Source organism: Apteryx rowi, unplaced genomic scaffold (assembly GCF_003343035.1).
Source record: "Apteryx rowi isolate R43461 unplaced genomic scaffold, aptRow1 scaffold_179, whole genome shotgun sequence".
NCBI lineage: Eukaryota > Metazoa > Chordata > Aves > Apterygiformes > Apterygidae > Apteryx > Apteryx rowi.
In genome coordinates, this window is record NW_020448074.1 from 228594 (window position 1) to 250279 (window position 21686).

At 35.0% G+C, this 21686-nt stretch overlaps 1 protein-coding gene across 1 annotated transcript in view; it reads left to right on the forward strand.

Moving 5' to 3' along the window:
- LOC112963831 (connector enhancer of kinase suppressor of ras 2-like) overlaps positions 1 to 21686 on the forward strand; it is a 254744-nt gene that overhangs the window by 135138 nt on the left and 97920 nt on the right. Inside the window, exons 6-7 of the mRNA XM_026061261.1 lie at positions 3782 to 3901; positions 16294 to 16353. Of these exons, the coding sequence (XP_025917046.1) occupies positions 3782 to 3901; positions 16294 to 16353 (180 nt within the window). The remainder of the gene's footprint in view (positions 1 to 3781; positions 3902 to 16293; positions 16354 to 21686) is intronic.

The following is a 21686-nucleotide window of genomic DNA, read 5'->3' on the forward strand; positions in this document are numbered from 1 at the left end:
CTCCAAGTAGGTCCCTGAAGAGGCCAAAGTTTGCTCTCCTGAAGTCCAGGGTTGCGATCCTACTTGGTGCCCTGCTGCCTCCTCACAGGATCCTGAACTCCACCATGACCACCAGGAAGTTTTTTCATATTTCCTTTGTGAACAGAAGGTGCACTGTCATACCTTAGTGTAAATGATGTTATATACAAAATTTTGTCACAGACAAAAAGTACATGGTATATGTTGATCCAATAATTTATTGCTAATCCAATTAAAATAAGGCAAGAGCTATTACTAGTCAAAATAAAATGACAGCCACATACCAGTAATCCAAATTTTTCAATTAAAAAGGCAAGGGGGGAATTATTAAGGTGATTAAAATACTGATATGCAGGCTATACTATCTTCTAATAAGCTCTCTCTTTCAGCTGAGGTTCTTTCTCAACCTTCTGGTTACCTGTAGATTCTGGAGGTTGCTGGCCAGCCTTTGTTAGGTGAAAGGGCTGGGGTGATTGTCACAGCAAGGAGCGTGCTGAGTTCCCTCCAGGGAGAGGGTGGTATTGATGGTGTTGGTTTCTTACCCTTTTTTCCTCAGATTTTGGGATTCTTTTAGAGTTGGTTTTATATATTGCCTGTTGTTGTGCTTCTTTCCCATTAATCTGCCATTCTTTTTTATTATGCTACAGTTTTTGCTTGCTCAGAGGCACTTGCTGCACTTTTGCCCTATCCGGTATGGCTAATTGTTACCATGTATGGTAAAGGATAATGATATTAAACAAATTCCAGGGATTAGGGGTAGTGAATAAGGTCTGTGTTTGACAGTAGAACAACTGGCGACCTTGCAGTCTATGGTTCTTTGATAGTAATAACAACACCTACGTACAGTGCTACAAGGCTGCAGTGGGAGATTTGAATTGGGAAGGCAGATGAGTGAGTTTTCATCAGGTTGTTGTGTTTTATTAAATTAAACTCTTAAATATCACATGGAGTTTTATTTTATTTTTAAAATTAAGCCAAGAGATCAGGAAGGATATTACTTACAGGAGAGAGAGAGAGACTTGTAAAATGATGATCCATGATTGACTTTTTCTTTGGTTACCTGAGAGGTTCATTGAGATGCACGTTTATTTGGAGGAGCTCCACACTAGGGCAGTTTGTGCTCAGATGATGTGATGGCAGGTGTAGAGCTCCCATTCTTTCACTAGTCATATAAGTAGACTGTGTCTACTCTACAATGCGGGTGTTATGGGAAAAGATAAATTATGAAGGAGAAACCTTCAGGATCACTTAACAGACATCACAGAGCACACCTGAGAGTCAGGTTTCTTTGGGTGTCTGATCAGCAGTGTGGTTATCTGGACAGCATCAGTTCTTCATACTAATGTAATACATTTATGCTTTAGAAATGACATGGTAGTAGCTCTTTATCTCTGCTATAAATACAGATAATTGTTCACTTCTAGTCATTGTACAGACATAACAGTGGCTGTCACATTCAAAATACTTTTGTGACCTATTAGCTTGTATGAATTGTTTGAGAGACTTAGTGGTTTCCTAGAGATTCTGCTTTTGTCATGGCCCATTGAGAGAAATACAATAAAATAATTTTAGGTCTTGGACAGCCTGTAAAAACTTATATAGAATCCCTCTGCAGCAGGTACTGAACTCCTTGAAGTACCCATTTTTGTTTTGAGATTTTCTTCACTTTTGTCTAAATGTGGTGATATTGCGCCACCTGGAGAGAATGTACTTTGCTTCTCCGTGGTTTTAGAATTAGTACACAGGAGTCTTTGGTCCTCTCTCAACTTGTTTTTTATGGAAAAATACTTTAACATATGTTAATGTATCTTCTCATATTGATAGTGCTTGATCAAGCAATGTTTCCTGTCACTGTGTTGTTATTCATAAATTCTTCTCAGATGTTCCCACCTCTACAATCTTAGCCTTTGCATTATTTATAACTTGTGTCAGGCCTCTTTTGCATCTGCTGAACTACTTTCAGGCTGGTATTTTTAATTATTCCAATATATTATTCTTGAATATTTCCCCAGTGCTAAAATCCTATAGAGATTTTAATTACCTTTCTGAATCTTGGTGAGATCTTAAAAAATTACAAATTTGCTTGATTGAACGCTTCTTTGCAGTTTATTCAGTTCCAAAGTGTTCTTACTGCAAAAGTATTTACATGTCACAACAGTAAAGATAAAGCGTTACATCAGAAAATAGAAAGTGTTCTCTGGAATTCAGTCTGCATCTAATCTGTGCACATGATATTAAAAATGTGAAGGGGTAGGAAAGGGCGTCAGTTTGAAATCATAATTGAGTTTTGATACAACTGTAATTCAAAAGATAGAAGAAAGCATATGCACAAAGCCATAATCAGCCATGGGTTTGTATGTAAAATAACAGTACAGAACGTTTTTGAGCTAGTTTCCATATCCTTGGTGGGCAAAAATACCTGAAATATTGTTTAGGGGTTCTGTTCCAAAGCCGAAATTGCTAGTAATACTTCTTTTATTTTGGTGACATTAGATGCAGACGTGCATGCCTGATTGTGATACTTTGCATCTTGCAACTGATACAAAAATACATATGCAACATCCAGTACTTCGGACTTGTACTTGGATTTCCAGATGAGTACACTGAATGAGAATATAATCTATAAATTCAGTCAGTTAATTTATTCGTTGTGACAACTTTATTTGTTTAACTTGCATGTATAGTGTCAAATGAGATATTAGAAATCCTCGTGCTTTTGAAAATGCCTGAAATAAAACTTCCCTTAAGGGATTTCACTACCATTTGCTGTAATTAGGGAAAATGACAGTGTAGTCCCTAAAGGAAAATAGATGCATACAGCACAGCTTCAACCAGAAGACCATTCTGAGATTCATTTAAATGAATAGTTTCAGATTAGGTTCATGTATTTTTAGGTCTATTCTTTTTTGAAGGAACAGTTTAAGCAAGACATGCAAATTTGGGAATAAATCTTTACCCATGAAGATTCCTAAGAGTCCGGACCAGTTTCTTTCTGGTACATGGACATACTGTTTGGCTTTGATGAATAGGTTTAATCTGTCTGTATCATTGTTACCATCAATGAAATGGAGTTCCTACTTTAAAGGAGTTTGTGTGGATTGGGATTACCATTTGAGATCCTTAGCTGAAAGGCAGTATAACATAAAATACAATTATTACATAATTACAGTTATTTAGAATATTCATTAAAGGAGGGGTTGAAAGTTCCATGAGAATTTTACCTAAACAGGAAATGAAATAACTAAGGCACTTTTCTGTCAGTCTTATTTTAAGCAGAATTCACCCCATATTATCACAGATGATATGGTTGCTCTCATTATTTGATAGCCAAAAAAGGCTATTAAACTGGTATATAAGGCTTTTTTTTTTTTAATACAAGTTTCACTTGACTTCCGTTTCATTTATGATGATATATTATAAAGACAGGTGAAATGTAGTTCATCAGGCATTTTGTCTAAAAAGTGCATATAGTTGGAGTGGAAGATAATTTAGATATGTAGAGGTTGTCAGTGCACAATGAAATATTTTGGTCAGAATAACTGTACATGCATGTACATTTTTTGTCATAAACAGATTTTTTTTCTTAACATCTTGTTCTTGAGTTTTATATACAACACAACTTAGTTCTTGGCGATCTTTATTTTTTACACTGCTAAGAACTAAAATGATCTGTTTTATTCTCAGGTAGCTCTCGAAATAAGCACTTCATTGCCAATAGTTTCAATTAATATGAGGAATTACATTGACTTCTTTTTCTTTGTAGTGTAAAACTTTGTCTGGAATTTGTGACCACATTATCTCGCTCTCATCTGATTCTCTGGTGTCACAGTCAGCACATCTTGAGGTAGTTCATCTCACAAGCATTATGCCCAGTGAGGGTTTGGTAAGTAGCAAAGCTCTTTTAACTGTTGGAATATTGAATACAAGCCTCAGTTCTTTAAGGTGATTTCTTTCTTAATTTGTCAAGAAATCAAAAGGTATTTTCATGCAGTTTATTTTTTGACAAGCTGAATCTGATTTGAGAGTGGTTTAATTACAGTCTTTTTACAAAAATAAATTTTAATTTTAAACAAAATTTTAAGACCTGTTTACATAGGGCTTCATAATGTTACTGGTAGCCATATGAGCAGCTAAAGTAGAATTTAAAGTCCTGTAATAGTTGTATTACAGTTTTGGAATATATCAAAGCAGTTCATTTTGTTTGTGTATTTATATATTTTAGGATCAAATACAATTAGTTAATGTGCTTTGAAAATGAGTAGTGCATGGTCTGTTTCTTAGGCTTGCATAAAAATAATTACATGCCTCCCTTACGATTCAGTTTTGTTTAAACTTTCAGAAGTATGGTCTTAGAAACAAAATAAATCCCTTAAATTTGTATGTACTTGTTCACTGAACAGAATGAGTAAGAGTCTTTTGTATATCCCAGCTGCTCTGCATTAGTAATGGGTCATACCATTAAAATTATCTGCAGTGTTGATAATGTAATAATTATTGGGTTACTGCTTTTAAATACTGATGTGCTGTTACACTTCTTTGGACAAGAGATTTTCGTGGGGTTTTAGGGGTCAGTGGGTGAAAGTTTCTGTCTCTCCCCTTGCTAGTCCCCTAGTTCACAGCCGTTTTGATATCAGTAGGGTATAGGAGGATTAGGGATTGTGCTTGGAAACTTAAGATCCTAATAAAAGCTAGAGTATAAGGTAGCACTACAAGCACTGGGATGTTCTTGCACGCTCTGCTGAAGAGACAGACCACTTTTCGCAGTGGTCCTGTGTGGCAGGAGCTTTCTTCTGCTTCAGCATTGTCTTGGAGAGAGGAAAGGGTGCCGCTAGTTGAGGTGGGATGGGGGGAGTGAAGTAAAAGCTCTGTGTGGCCTGCGTTTCACAGGCGTGAATTTCACAAACACTTTTTCGCAGTTGTGCCTTTATCTAAGGCTGGGGGGGTGTCAGAGGTTTTGAGATCATGGAGAAAGACAAGGGCAAGAAGCATCTGGTGTACGTGTTGGATTTCTAGGGCTGAGGAGGCAGGATATTAGGAGAGTTGGAAGCAGGGTGTTGTCAGGGAAGCAGGAGTTGAGTATGCTGAGAAGCAGAGGCATTGTGGGAGGAAATGCACATTGTTTCAGAAAATAGGTAATATTAATAGTGTTCCTCTTCCTTACTGTTACTGTAGTTGACGGATATCCAGGAAATACCAGGTCAGTATCATTTGCAGATTGTGTAGTGTCTGTAGTGTAAATGTGTCAGTGCTTTTGACCTGCATTAAGACTATTACGTTCTGCACTCTAGCAGTCTGGATCTATGTCTGACTTTCCATTCTATCCAGAAATGTAGATTTTTCTGCTGATCTACTTAGAGAAAAGTTCACTACTGGTGCTGAAGAGAACATGAACAGCAGGCCTTGGAGTTGGTAGTGTTTTTCCCATTCAATGATAGCTCTAGGTCTAGGAGGGGTGTAGGCTGGGGGAGGACAGGAAGAGTGTAGACTACTACAAAAATGGAGCATTCTGTAGTGAACTGAGAATTAAAACAGTGTCCGGTATTAGGCTGGGGTGTTATATGAGTTTTTGGATGTGAATGGTATACTCTCTAAAAGGCTTATCATTAAGTACAGGAGTACAATTTAAACCCTAAAGACATGGGTGACCAAGATATTGGCTGTATTGTTCTTGCCTGCCATGTGGTCTCTAGCTTGTTCCTGATTGCCTAGTTTTCTGATAGAATATCAAAGGGGAGGGACTGTGCTGTTGTAATGCTTTAGGCTGGGCCCTGTCGCTGGTTGGAAGAACCATAATGTAGTTCTGCTTTGCAATGTACTGATAAGTTTTATAGCCAACACAACTGCAGTAAGTGGGCACTGCTGATGGAGGACACAAGACAAAGAATACTGTAATCAAAATTGCTGGTTAAATATTTTTTTTAGATGAAGTGAAATCACCATGAATGACTGAGTTTACTGTGCCTAATTGTGAAGGCACTGTAACATGGTAGGTTAGAAAGTTCCTTATAATGTTCAATTTTGCTGAGACTATGTTCTGTTTAGAAAAATATATGAAAAAGAACTATAAATGGGAATAAAAGAAAAATCATATGAAAAGAGAAAACAATCGGGATCAAATATAGAACAGAGTAATGAATTACAAATGGCTTTCTCATGACTGCATAGCAATTTTTTCCACAGGATCTGTTCCATTCAAGAGAAAAATGAGTGCTATTCGTTGAATAGAAAGTATTCAGAGTTCCATTTTTATCCTTATCATTCAGTGTAGGGGTGAGGTCTTTTTTACCACATTTCAGCTAAGCTCTGCATTCTCTTGGGTTACTAATTTCATCAAGAGATTTTTTTTTTAATATGGCCTTCTTGAGTGCTTCACAGACAGTAATTAATTCATCCTCTCAAAACACTTGTGAAAATGACACTGAAATTTTAGTTTTATAGATAGGAATCTCATGCACAGAGCAGTGTGTGTCAAAATCATTAGTCTCTTTTTCAGGACCCAACAGGAGATGCTTAGTATATGATTTTTCAGATACTTTGTTACTTTTATAGCGTAAGTTTAAAACACAGTCTGTCTTGGTTTTAATTGTAGCTAAGGTTTGCAGAGCTACCCACAACTCTAGCTCCAGCTTCCTAAAGGGTTGACATCTAGAAGATGAATGCAACTATTTGCCATTCATGAAAAAATCTGCTGTAAATTACTTGCTCAGGTTTATATAAGAATTCAGTTATCCAGAATGATATTCAGCTGCCTACATTAAAGACTTTCTCTATTTGCAGAATTTGCAAAAGAGCTTTTATTATATACCTTCCAATTTCATCAACAAATGAGCTGGAAATCCTATAGACTTTGCATAAACTTGCACATAAACTGAATTAATTTTTAGGCCAAGGTCCATACAGTGACTACACTGAGTCAGGACTTCTGCAGGGATGCGTCTGTGTGTGTAATTGTTTAAATAAATTCTGTATCATAATGCATTTTCACAAAAGTGACTGTATGTCATTTGAATGGGTACCTTCCGTTCTAGCATTTTCTGACTTTCTATTCTTGCATTTTCAAGCTTAATAGTCTTTTCTTTTCCTTTCTAAATTATCTTCTTTTCCAGTCTTCTTTATTTAAAAAGAAAAAAAAAGGAAAAAAAAGAAAGGGGGGGAGGGGCATTGCTTTATCACATGCACTCCTCAGAAGATACTCTTTGCTGTTAGTTTAATGGCTGTTTGCTAGACAGGAGAAGAATTTATGTTGGGAAGAACACATTTTAGGTTCCATTCCAAGTTTTGATGAGGTTTGTGTTTAAATCCTGCTCTCTGTAGCCACATGCTGGCCCCTGCTTTTCTCCACTCTATTCTCATTCCTTCTCAAGCTGTACCTCTCTGGGTGTACCAGTCAAACCAATTTCTCCTTTTCCCTCTTAAGCCACTGAATTTTCATAGGGACAAATACCAGAACACTCTCCATATTTTTTTCCATTACATTTTAAAGTTATTTTCAACATTGCCAAACACTTTCTCCTGAACTGTAGTATTTACAAAGGTTATATTATTTATGTCTGAAGTGTACTTTATGATCAGCCTGAATAAGACAACTGGAATGCAAAACCTTGTTTCAAACTACTGATTTGACAAACCTGGAAGTAATTCTATACTAAAAAACTATTAGGCTGTGGGAAACACTGTAAGGTCTGACCATATTGACAGAGAACATGCATGTGTAAGTTTTTATGAAATAAAATAAAAGCACTGTTTAACCTAATTATTTAAGAAAATGCCTTTCTCTGGCCCTTATTTTTTTCATTCTCTGCTTGAGTTATTTAAATTTTCAGTTGTGGCATGACAAAGGAAATGGGATAATTTTTTTACTTCAAAATGTACGTTTCTTCTTTCTGCTTAAACAAGGATAGGTTTCCATTCTGTTGCATTATAAACTTCCTTTTGAAGTTACAAAAACTTGTGTTAAATGAAACTGCAGTTTTAATTTTTAGAAGCCACGCAACCGCTGAGCATATACTAATCTCACAACAAGGCATGATTTTTTTCTCATTAATGTGATATTTGAAAAATCTGCTCACCTGGTATTTTTTGATCATGCCTCAGAAGTAAGTAGACTAAGTTCTGTCTTTAGGAGTCCCAGAAGTTCTCTTCAGTCATCAGATAAAGATGATGCAGCCGCTCTCTAAAATTTCTTGGGTTGATGGACCCAGTATAACCGCTAGGTTGCAGCCCCTAAGCTTGGCGGTAAATCCTTGTGGTTGAGGGTAGGTGAAAGGCTATGGAAACCTTACCATAAATTATCTTGGGCTATGTCCTGAGCCAGCTTTAATGCAGATTTGCTGTCAGATAAATAAACGCAGTGTATGGGAATCAGTGTTCTAAATGAGGTGATGGATATAGGGACTCTGTGTGGTCATGTGTATGGAGGATTTTTTTGTTTCTTTTTGTTTTTCCATTCTTAGAAGATCAGGGGTTGTCACTGGTGCAAGATCTTTTATATCATAGACAGTATTATTTCTCAAAAGTTTAAGTCTTTCTCCAAAGAGAAAATTTTTCTCTTTTGAATTTAATGTGCTGTGCATATATTTAAAGATTCTTCTTTGTAACATGCAACTTTAATCTTTGAATGATAAAGACTGGTGATCACTGTTAAGCAGGAGATTTTGAATGGGCAGGCTGTTGCGTTCCCCCCACACACACACACCAAATTTTCTGATGTTTGAGGAATGCATTGCTTCTGGATTGCAGTATCATTTTTATCCCTCTTCTTTCAAATTATTTTATGATCTCTTTTGTCTGTATTTTATCTCTGAGGTTAGTACTGCTAATAGAAATAGGCGATGCAATCTTTCACGTTTTAATTAAGATACACACTGCTTATATCCACAGCCTTGTTAATTTCTCTGCAGAGGTAACCCTTCTCACTTCATTTAAGGATTTAAGGGAAGTACAGATTGTGGGAATAAACATCTTTTCCACTTGAAAAAATACGGACATGCTTTCAGGTGCACAGGCCCTTCTTTTTTGTTTTAAGGATTATTCATCTATCTAATGTACAGTTACGTATTCAGATAGCACTCTTTATGTCGGATATGTGATTTAAGGTGATGGAAGCCAATCTTCTCCGTTTTTACAAGAAAGGAAGTGAGAGAGAGAATGAGAGAAGAAAAAGTGGTGTATGAAGACAGCTTATTTTTGTGGAATTACACCTGGCTATCCTAAAAATGGGTGTTAATCTAATTTATAAACTTGAATTATCTCAGATTATTTTTAAAGGCTTTCACAAATCTGATGAAGTTCATCATGTTTGGCATACATAGGCTCTCATAACCTACCTTTGTTGTTGTCCGTGGTTTTTTGTTTAGGTGTGATTTAGTAAAAAGTGCATAAGGAAAAAGAAGAAACTCTTCTTTTGAATAAGATAGTTCAGATAAATATGTAGAACTGTTACTAGGGATTAGCAAACAAAATGAATGCAAATTCAGAAGCAATATAGGATTCCCATAAAAAGAAAGAAGGAAGCTAGTGAAGAAGAAATTAAAAAGAGCAGCAAAAAAGGTAAAATACTAGCAGGTGCCTTAAGAACTGTTAAAAAATATATATATTAAATGTTCAGAATAAATGTATTTATGAAATATACTCAAAAAGGACCAGAAGCCAAAACCAACCCAACTTAATATGCTTACACAGAAGAAAAATAGAAGATACTAGAAATACTTTTTTAAAAAGTGGGAGTTGTATTAAAGCAAAGAAAATAGATGGGTTAAGTATAAATTTTGTCAAAGGACTCATAAGGCAGACCAAAAAAGATTCTCGGGAAGAACTTTCTAATGACATGAAATTTAAACTAAAAATGCTTTAAGTCACCCCAGAGCACTTTTTTCTGTCAGTTTTTGATATGACTGTTGCTCTGTCCATATCTACTAGTTAAGGCAAGGTCAGGCAAAAGATGGAGACGTAACAGTTCCCTTGTGGTTTGCAACATTACCTACATCTTTGCTACTGATGTTTTATTGTGTTGTAAAAGTAGAGCCAACAGTCTTCACCCTGTAGCTGAAGTGAACCCAATGCTGTTGACACATGCATCATTTTATTGTAGTTTTAAAAACCTGAATTTTTCATGCAGAAATATTTTACTGTATTCCAGCAAAAAAGTGTAATGACAAGATAAATGATCTGATAATAGATCATTGTCAGTGAAAAAGGAATAGTGTTCTACAGTTGGAGATGGTGGAGATGTGAGCCAAAAGTGCTACTGTAAGAGAGTTTAGTCTCATTGAGGAATTCAGGGAGCTCTTAAATATTATTTGAAATCTCTGTGGATTAATCTGGGAATAACTGTTGACACTTAGAAATGCACTGCTGTCATAATATCTAGGTTAATTGACCAGATGCCTCACCAAGAAGTTTTTCAAAGAAACTTCACTTATATCTCGCAACACTGTTTTCTGGGGAAGAGTCTCTTTAAAATGTGATTTTTAATGATTGCTTCCTTCCCATATGTTTCCAAAAGTCAGATTTTTAATTATAAAACCTTGAAGCTGTTTTCTGTTAGGGAACAGTGACAGAGTTGCTCAGGAGCAGCCAGGTTCCTTGATATAACAGTCTGCAAAACACTTCCTGGTTCCATAGCACCTCTCATACATCAGTGTAATTCTCTCAAAGTATTATATCTGACATAGTTATTAAAGAGCAGCTATTTATTTCTAGCCTGCTATACTTTTGACTAGTCTGAGCCAGCTTGACAGAGTAAATGAGCATACTTAGCTCTCGCCCAGGGATAAGGGGTGTAGTTTGTCACTCTTTTGTGCTCTGAGTCGGATCACTGGCGGTGTTCAAGAGGAAACTAAGCAGGGTCAAAAAAGAAAAAAAAGAAAAATGATTTTGAAAAAGGACTGCAGTAAAATTCTGTTTAGAAAGGCAAAAAATAGACCAACAATAGACTGAAGATTGGAAATTGAGGAAGGAATGACTGGGTACTTGGGTAGAAAGGACAGAATAGGACATTTTGGGGGAAGGATGCTGTAGGAAGGCCCTGGAACTGGTTAGACAAGGAGAATGGATCTTAATGAGACAGAAAAGGAGGAAAAAAGGAAGACAGCTGAGTGGGGAGGGGAACAACTGAAACTGGAAAGCAAGAGGTAGGGGAAACCTCTACAGTGGGACTCAATTGACACTTCAGAAGGCCCTCTATCATGATGATTTGCTAACCCCATACCTATTTCTTTGTTACTCTCAGGTGACTAAATATTCCTAGATGTTGCTGTTTAAGCAGGTGAATTCCATCCCCTCTGTCTAGATGCGGGTACTGGGACTGAGTATGTGGAAGAAAAATCTTGGGGGAATATTGGGTCTTCATGCACTGAACAAAGGAGAGACTAGAGCTGATTAAAAAAAAAAAAGGCGCGAGAGCACATGCTTGTGTTGTGAGACTGAATCGGCAAGAGGATGCATCTGGGAGGAATAGCTAGTCGTGTGGGAAACAGAGAGGGAAATTGGAGAGAACAGCAAAAGAACCACTTCCCACTGAGACCGTCTCCCATCTAGAGCCCAGGATGGATTCCGGGATTCTGGAGTTCCATCCTTTGTGTGCTTTTGGTCTATGAAACCCACTGGCAAAACGTGTCTTACTATTCTTAGCTTACTGATTTTGCTGTTTTATTTTGTCAATTATGGCTGAGATCTGTGAGATAGTTTGCATGCTGTTTTTGTAAAAAATTATGTGAGAATAATTAGATAAGAAGAGTATGTATTTGTTTCTATCAGATTTTATAACAAAAGATAGTATGATTGAAATAACAAATATTTATCTTCTCTTGTAAAATACTAGTTTATAAATTAATTAAAGATTGAGGCTTATATAAAAATATTATTACAGAAGAATATATTTGTTTTGAATATGCTGAATCAATATGACTTTTTCAAGCCACAGACACAGTAGAAAATAATTGTAAACAATATATCTCTAACAGTTCTAGTAGTGTTACCAGCTGTCATAATATAATCTACTCAGCTATTCATATCTGGGCTTGGGAAAAAGAGGCTTGATCCTTCAATTTTTCAACTGAAGTATTGAATTAATATTTGCCTGGAACTTGCATTATTTGGCAGAGCACTTTTTCATTCTGTATTCCCACTTTTTTCTAGGCTTATTAACCACAAAAATGCTTACTGTATTGGAAGCAGAACAAAGGAATGATGAACAAAAAGATGGCCAACAGCCCATTAAGTTAAAAGCAAGGCCCAGCTGTTTTGCTCAGTTCAGACTGTGAACACTTGCATGCTTTTATTGGGTTTGTAGAATTAACAGCTCTCTGAATGACCAAATTTTGCAGTTTCAAACACTTTCTTGTAAGCCAAAAGTAGATGGTTTTCCTTTTTCCCTTTAAGTTTGATGATAATGATTCCTTAAAGCCTTTCATTTATATCCATAACATAACTTCATATATATATTTGAGCAATTTAAACTTTAGAGGACTTCTTCTAGCCTGTGCCATCGTCACTTAAAATAAGCCTGGAGATTCAGGTCTTTACACCTGCTGATTTAAAAAAGGAATATGGGGAGGAGTGTGCCAGGCCCTAAAATAGCAGTGACATAGATTGTCCTTTGGAAATGATATTTTTTCTAAGTGCCAGTGTCTTTTCATGTTGAAGGATAAGTTGTCTTTTAAGAACCTTTCTGCCACAGAGAGCGGCTGAGAGCTGAACTGAACTGCATGTCTGGTATTACGCACAGCATTATCTGTTATAACAGGATAGGCAAGTGCTGACAGTCTGGTTATCAAGGACAAGTTTTTTAGGGAAAAATGTTTACAGGGTTGGAAAGAGAGATTTGAAGTGCTGTCTTTCAAGCAGGGAACATATCTGGCCTCTAGAATGGCCAACATAAGCTAAAGAAAGTGTACCTTTCAGAATGCCTGTGTGTGTTTCAAAAGTTCTTCTAAAGAACACTTTTCATCTTCTTTCCAGTGTTACACTAGAAACTTTCTGCCCAGTGGAAGAAGATTGTTGGAGCTACTATTTTATATGTTATAAATATATGCAATGTTATATCCATATAATTGTGTGTGTGTGTATATATATATATATATATATAAAAAATAGGTAAATACCTTATATTCTAAGGTATATAAAACTGAATAAAAATACAACAATTCTTACATTTTTAGATAAAATGTAAAGATGAAAGAGCAGATAGCAATAGGTAAGGTAATTTTTAGTGATTAGTCAGTTTTTATGTCTCTGTGTTAAGAGATTGAATCATAATTTGACTTCTTTCTAAAATACACATTTTAACAGGAAGTTAGGAACTTCATGAAGAAATAGATGTTAAAACTTAAGTGAGAAGTTTATCAGTGTTTTCTGTGTTGGCCTTGGTTTCTTGAGAGGGAAATGAATCTTGTCAAAACACATGGGATGTTAGAACCGTGATATTAAATTGGATATTAAAAGTGTGGCTGCAAATGTTTTACTGAAGTCCACTAAGTATTAAAATAATAGGCTTCTGTGACATCTGTGGCATTATTGTATAACTTTCTGGCCCAAAATGTCATTGTAGAAAGCCAACGTAAAGCATGCAAGATAGATTTAAATACCTATTTAATACTTTTAATGGAGAATCAGCATCTCATTTCTAGTGAGAACCTCAGGGATTTTTTCTTGTTTGACTTTCAGTGGTCAGAGAATCAGATATTTGTCAGTAACAGTTGAAGGTGCTGCAAAGACAATAAAAGAGCAAACACTGATAAAACTAAGTCAACTGTATAGAATGAAGTAGTGGAAAACTCTGTGGTAAACTTTTCTTTTTCTAACTAACTACATCTTATGAAGATGATTTCAAGGCTGCCAAAGTTTAATTTGAAGGGGAAAAAAAATTCTTTGTTATCAAGTTCCAACTTGTGTCCCTTGCCTCTTGTCCTCCCACCATGCACCTTTGAGAAGAGTCTGGCTCTGTCTTCTGTACACCTTCCCAGTTAGGTAGTTGTAGACGGCAACAAGATCTTCCCTTTGTAGTGTTTTAGTATATTTTTAGGTAAACTGGTAGCCTGCAGATCTTCTTCAGTAGTGTTCAGGAATCTTGAAATTAGTTTTTGAAACTCATCAAACATCTTTATGGTCCAGCATTAAGCTGTGATGTGTTAATGCTTTCATTGTGATGCTGCATGGAAGCAATCTGTCCCACCAAGAATTGATTCTGAGGCAGAATGCCAAATGCTGTGGAATTCTTTCGGTTCTTTTGTAAATAGCCATAATGAGATGCTCAGTAGTGTAAAATATTAAGGAAGAGGAAGATATCTGTGAATTGCATTATTTTGCAACATGATAAATGATATATTTAGCTGTGACAGCTACGTCATCTTAATTCACTGAGTAAATACAGTGAGTACAGTAGCAGGCATTCATCTATTTTACAGTTACTACTGTATACAGTATACTCTTTATTTCCTTGAGTAACCTTTTTTTAATATGTGTAGTTATGCTGGAGTCAAAACGACTACACAAATGAATAAGAATTACTTGTGAATGTTGGGGCTTTCGGTTTAGCGTTCTTGGACAGCAAAGGAATTACATCTTTAAAGTCTACTTTAAAGACGTATTCAGTTATCTCTGAGAACTGTGCAGTGGAGGAAATTTCAAATCCTCTCATTTGGTAAGAATACTGCCAATATTACTTCTTCCTCTACACCTTACAGTTTCCCAATAGTAATTATAGTATATAGCATAGAGTTGAAAAAAATGAATTATATCATACAGTTTTGCAATTAACAGAAAAATTTGTTCCTCCACCTTTACATTGGTGATTTCCTGCTAATGCTAGGTTCCCTGGGAAGAAAAGAATGATTTTCTAGATTGACTTCTGTATTCTGACAGTATTTTATGAAATAATGCAGTGATAATGCAGACATGGTAACTGTATATTATTTAAAACATTCTTCAAACAAAAATCTGACTGAAGCCAGTGAAAGTGAGTATTGCCTGCAAGAATATAGTGCATATCCTTCAACTTTTTAAAGACTAGTTAATTAACAGTGGGTGAAATTTTTTGTCAGATCTGCTTATCAGCAGATGATTCAGTTTTCAAGTAAGTGTGGGTTTTTTTGTCAGAAAAAAAAAATTATATGGACTCTCTACCATTATAATTCAGTTGGAAATCAATAACTTTTGATGGATCAAGTTTCCTGAATAAACATCATTTCCTATGATGTATTGAGACTAGACAGCTGCTCATCAAGATGAAAAAGTTCATGAACCAGCTAGAGAGAAATAGGCCAGCATGAAAACACAGCATATAGGAAGAATGGTAACATGAAACACACAAATTCTATTTCCCATTATCTTATGTGGCTTCCACAATAAAAATTTGCAAGTTTTTGAAGTAGGACTTTTTTTTTTCTGACAAATACAGAATTTCTGTGAATAAAATGCTCTTTATTTTTTGCTGGGGGCTCTAAACTTCTATTTTGACAAGACAAGGTGATTCAGAATTATCCAAAGGATATTAAATTAACAGTACACTGTGCAAATTAGATTTCAAAAATTGATGGCTATCCATACTGCATGGAGAGATGTGAAACTATGACCTTCCTACTGAGAGACAAGAGTACAGGCAGTTGAGTCTCACTGACATTTAAGTCTTTGTGTGTGCATATTTGTGTACAAATAGATAGACACCTGCTTATGTTGTCTCCCTGTAGCTTGCCAGTCACTTCCTTGAAGCAGAATTAATCCTGCACTATGTTCTTTTTATCTCGCCAAGTTCATTTTTCTCCATAAATTGACAATATGGACGTTGGCTCATATCTTTTTTGGGTTAGGCTGTGGTTTAATTTTTACTGAATCAGTAACTCTCTGAAGACGACATTTAAGTTTAAAGACTGTTCGTTGTTTAAATTTTGATACTCGTTTTACATCACTGATAAAGAGGTCAAGTGTTAAATATTTCAGATACTGAATTGTCACCTGCTTTTATGCTGATGCTGGGTGTTGAATTCTGCCCAAAACCTTTGGAGTGTGTGTGTGTGTGTGTGTGTGTGTGTGTGTGAGAGAGAGAGAGAGAGAATTAAAAAAAAAAGCATAAAATGAGTTAACTTATGATGTTTATAATTGGTCTTGATATATACTTGTTTTAACCTAGATTTGAAAATGGTATTCAACGATGGTTCCTTCCAGTCTGTTGAAATGTCTTTTACCTTAAACCAGAATGAGCATACTTTTTTATTACTGTGCAAACATTATTGCTTTGTTACCTACAGATACTAATTCTTCTTCTTGCTCTTTCTTCAGGGAATGTATATCAAATCAACGTATGATGGGCTACATGTAATCACAGGAACAACTGAAAATGTAAGCTTCCTTAAAAGACTTTTTTATCATGCATATAAGTATTTTCTGTATATTTGTAGTGTATTTTATAATACAAAAACTTGCTTTAAATCAAGACGCTATTTATTAATACTTTGTTTTCCTTTATCTTTTTGTATGTATATCATTTTTTATATTACCTTCTTACTAATTTTGGAAACCTTGAAAATATACAAAGAAAAATATCTGTGATGAAGTAACAAATAAATGTTATATTACAATGAAAGTCTAGAGCTTTGTCCTCAATGGTTTTTCCAACATACCTTTCTAATAATGTTTGTGTATATGCTTTCTGTCAACGAGACAGTAAAAATGATATAACAGATAAAAATTCTGCCTCAGATGTTTGTATCAACCAGAGTAATCACAACGTTGCAGAGTTAATGATAAGCATAACTATCATTTGGCCTGCCCTTAATAAAATACAGTCAGTCTACTTTATGCAATAAGTGAATATTGCCTTTCAATGATGAATACTCTTCTGGTAGGTGGTTTTTTTTTCTTTTTAGAATAGATAGTAAAATTTTTGTGAAGTCTGGTCTTAATTACCAAATTTATCAGGAAAAAAAAAGATGTTAGAAAAATGAGTACAGTAGACTTCCAGAAGAATTGTTAGGCATCTCAGTTTTTTTGGAGATGATGCTTATCGTAGGATTGACTTACAGAAAAAATTATTAGCTTCTCTATGTCAAGGCAATTCAATAAAATAGATTGTAAAATAATAAATATTAAAAATGTTGCAATATGCAGGATGGGGGGTGTAAAAGACATACATAATGGAGAAAGATAAGTTAAAATATTGTATTTGATATCAAAGACTGTTGTATAATCTAAATGCTAAACCAGAAGGTTTTCAAAGCTCGCAGTAGTTACTGGGAGGACTATCCCTAAAAATGAAGAGATTGAGATTGTGGAAAGGAGCAAATAGAACTTCGTACGTAAACAGAAGTGATGGGTAAATCGGCAAATGTTAAAAAACAAGTTAGTTAAGAATACAAATAATTTTTGTTAAGCGTTTGTGTGAGGACATATGAAAAGTTCTTTCATGAAAATAACCGTTCCTGAATGAGTTGTATTAGGAGGAGTTAAGCACCACTGTATTTTCACATTTTCCATCATCTATAGTAAGATACAGGAGAGACTAGGAAGAATGTGTTGTCATTTTCATTGTAGTCCTACAAGTATTAGGCAGTAGTAGAAGTATTATCTGAATTAAAAACACACAGAAATGCTGCAGCACATAAATCAGTATGAGTGATCCTAGAGAAAGATTATCACTGTGACAAGAATGACTAAAAAGGTTCTAAACTTCCTTCTTGTTACTTAACTTGCAATACATAGTTATGAATTAGAAAAAATAGTTTGACTTCAACTATTGAAATCTAATTATTATGACAGACTTGATAATAGGACCTAACTCTTCTGGTTTTCACATGGTCTGCTTTTGGGGAGAACTTCAGTCCTGGATCATTTAACAGCTTATAGCTGGATAAATTACAGCCTTAGATTTTATAAGGTTAATACTGAAATTATGTAATACTGATACCCAGAGAGAGCACTGTGCAACTAGTTTAAGATGTAAATACTTACTGGTGTACTTCACTGGAATTCTGGCCCATATCGATGAGTTTCTCATACTTTCTGTGTCCTACTTGTTTTGTATATATTCAGATAGTTTTATATCGTGTAGTTTTAGGTCAATCAGTGTTTAGACAGTGCAGACCTGAGGAAAGCCTTGTGATCTGTGTCACAGTTTGTGAAGTCTAATACAAATTAAACTTAAAAATTGGTTATTTATTAATATTATTGGCAGTGTTTAGAAGTGTTACAATAACTGTATGTTTATCTTGAGTCATTAAACTTATGGGTGAACTATCGTGGTTATATTAAAACAGATTTTGGTCATAGAATGAATTACTTGTGCTAAAATTAATCCAATTTTTCATTGTAATTTCATTCATTTGAGAAGTATAATGCCATTTGAGGGGAAAATACTTAAAAAGAAAGTTATCTGATGAAGTAATTATTAAAAAATCTAAAGCATCAAAGGCAATTTTAGTTTAAAGACTGTGTTTCTAACGCTTGGCCATACTGGTACCCATTGGGAGAGTGTTTTAAGTTGATGCACTATTGTGGCTGGAAACACTAGATGTAATCTTGTCTTGTGAATTCATCATAAGAATTGAAATCGTTGAATTATAACTAAATTTCCTTAATTCTTGAACCACTAATATGTTGTAACTAACTCAGAATTTGTAACTTAGTGATCGTTAATTTTTGCCTTTCTGTTAGCAGAGAGTGTGATGGATTAGAAAGAGCAATAAAATGAATTTTTGTTGAATGTACAAAATTTTCTCTTCTTAGGAAATTAACCCAGAGAATGTGCTTAAAATAATAGTCCTCTAATTATATTGGAGGGAAGATCTGTATGAATTATTTTAACAAGAATTACAAAAGAATTAGAATACGTGTCATTCTTCTTTCCTGTGACTGAAACTTGCTGTGAATAAAATATTTATTTCACATTTAAGGGAGTAGATTAAAATAGTAATATTTTATTTTTCAAGATTCTTACATGCATAGGAAATAAAATCATTTACATAAACAGTTGTTCAAAGCTGAATAATTCAACTGATGTTTTCCTTCAGCAAACTATAGTATCTAGATGTACAGCTGAAGCATGAAGTTTGCCTGATACCAGTGCCTTGGAATTTTTTGTGTGTCTCGATACAGCTGTTTCACAGGCAATTGAAATCTTTCTACTTCATGTATATTTGTTAAGATCTAGTGAAGCCATAATTGATATTTTATTTCAAACATTATTAAAATATTGTCACTCAAAGTGACAGTTCTGGTATTTTAAAGGAATACTGTTAAATTTTAAAAGCAAAGTGTTATACAGTGTCTTTATCTAGAAGAATTTTGATTATTAAAATAATTAGTTTGCATGATAGGATGGGTTTTTTGCATTTCTGTCATGTTGAACTGTTTCAATTTCACTGTTAGCATAATTCAGTACTTTTAGTATTAGGCCTGGAGAGGAATATTTGTAATAACAAAGTTGATAACAGCATAGTTGTTGCTGTATTTCTATGTTAATTCAGTGCCTGTAGAGCAGTTCTGTGTATCTATACCAAACTTGCGGTAGTTCTTCAAAGTAGAGGGTGCACAGTTTTTAACTGATACTCGTCACCAATACCGGCTGAAGAGTCCTCGACACTTATGTGACAGAGTGGTCTAACAGGTACCAGGATTGAGCTCAGGCCTCTGTCCGTAATTTGTTAATACAGGAGAGAACATTACTTAAGATCAGGAGGCTAAGAAAAAAGTGTGTAATGAGAGTAGCCAGTCAGAAATCTCTGTCAGGAAAATCTTCTATAGCATCTTCTAATGTTGGCTAATCTCCTAAGAGAACTATTGAAAGCTCTGTGTGTTTGTCTCCTTTGGGAGGGAATTGTTTGATCAAGAAAACAGATAACATTAGCTTCCTGAACTTTCTTTGAGGCTTCCTATTACACTGTATCTTGTGTCTTAATTATATATTGTAGTTAGTGGCCTGGGCCTAAAGACATTATTAAATAGAGCTCAAAGTTGGAGAAATGTTGTTTTATGATAACCAAAGCAAGATTAGGTTTTAAAAATAAATTATGAAGTGAGGGGAAGGAAACCAATTTTTTTAAATGATCTTTATGATTTTAAAATATAACCCATTTATGTTTAAAGTGTTTCTTAAAGTATGATCAATGTTCCATTTGAGGAAAAGAACAAATACAGTCCACTCTGACAACTTTCTCTCAGATGCAAAGATTAAGAGAAAGTTATTTCTGTCTGGAAAACTAGGGGTTTGTTCCATAACTGGTTGACTGACCATCAGTCTGAGAGAAGAACCCTGTAAAATATCTTCCATGTTTTACCTTCTGTAGTAGAAAAATTTCCTTCAAGATCCTATTCTTCAGTTATTACCATTTTCATGAAACTTTCTTTATTTCAAGTTATTTCTAAAATTCAGTTTAAAAGAAATTAGTAGATTCATATACACCTAGGATAATAGTATTGCCACTAGTCTGAGCATAGTTTCATTTCAAGACCTTACAGTAAGACGTTTTTCCCTTATTGGAAACAATTATCTAAGGGAGTTGTCTGTGGGATAATCTGTCTACACCGTATACGTATTCTAATCTGCACTTGTTTTATGAGTCCTGTTGTTAAACTAAGACAAATACAGTCACTTTGTGGCTATCTATCTGAATTACCCTTCTTCTGTGGTAGACTGCTACTAGCATAACTGCCAGTGTCTCCATGCAAATCTTTTCTGTGGACGCTCTCTCACTTGGTAGTAAATAGCTGTAGCATTTTCTTCACATTACCCTTTATGACCGGCTACAGACTTCTTATATGTTGATGCAACCATTGAAGCAGGCCTCATGTCTTTTCATGTGCGTTTTTTTTATCCTGATAAAACTTGGTTGAAACCTTTTCAGTTAATCCTGATCCAGCATCCAGTCAAATCTTCACAGAATCAGCGGAGTTTTTATATTGACTTTTCAGTGAGTTAGATCAAGTCTTGTATGACTTTGAGGGATTAAAGTCATGCTAAATTGTCTTGTTTTTTCAGTTCTGGGTGGACTTTCCACCACAGGTTTATATTAATATATATGTGAGGCTTTGAAACTGAGCAGAACTGTCAGGAAAGGGCATGCTCTGTTCATTCTGTGAACATGCAGGGAACTTAAAGGGGCTTGACTATGCCTTTGTGGATGCTGATGAAGTGAAAAGAAAAAAAAAAAAGATTTATAGTGCTTGCATATGAATAACTCAACATATATAGATATTTTAGTTCAAAAATGTAATTAATGTTTTCTTATGGAATTTACTGTGCTAAACAAGAAAAATCTTCTTGGTAAAGGACCTTATAATTTAAAGGGTCAGGGAGGAGTTACTAGAAGTGCCAGCCATTAAAACTTACATTTTTATTTTGACTAAATTTCAAAACTTTTTGATAAGACAACACCATAAGAAGTTGCTTTTTTGTTTTTGCTGTAATCACATGTGCAGAATAACCAGCTTCAAAGACATTTAATTTTTGGCATTTCAGCAAATTGATTTTTCATTCCTTTTGAAGGGATAATTGACCTCAGAGCCAGTGTTTAATTTTAAAAGATAATAATTAGCTCAGCCTCATCTAAGTCAGGAAAAGAGCTAAAAAGAGAAGGAACCAGGCCTTTGCTCTTCTAACTAATGTCAATTGAAGTTGAACTCATCAGGAATAATGGCTTTTACTTTTACTGTTTCCAGCTTACCTTTCATTCACTGTT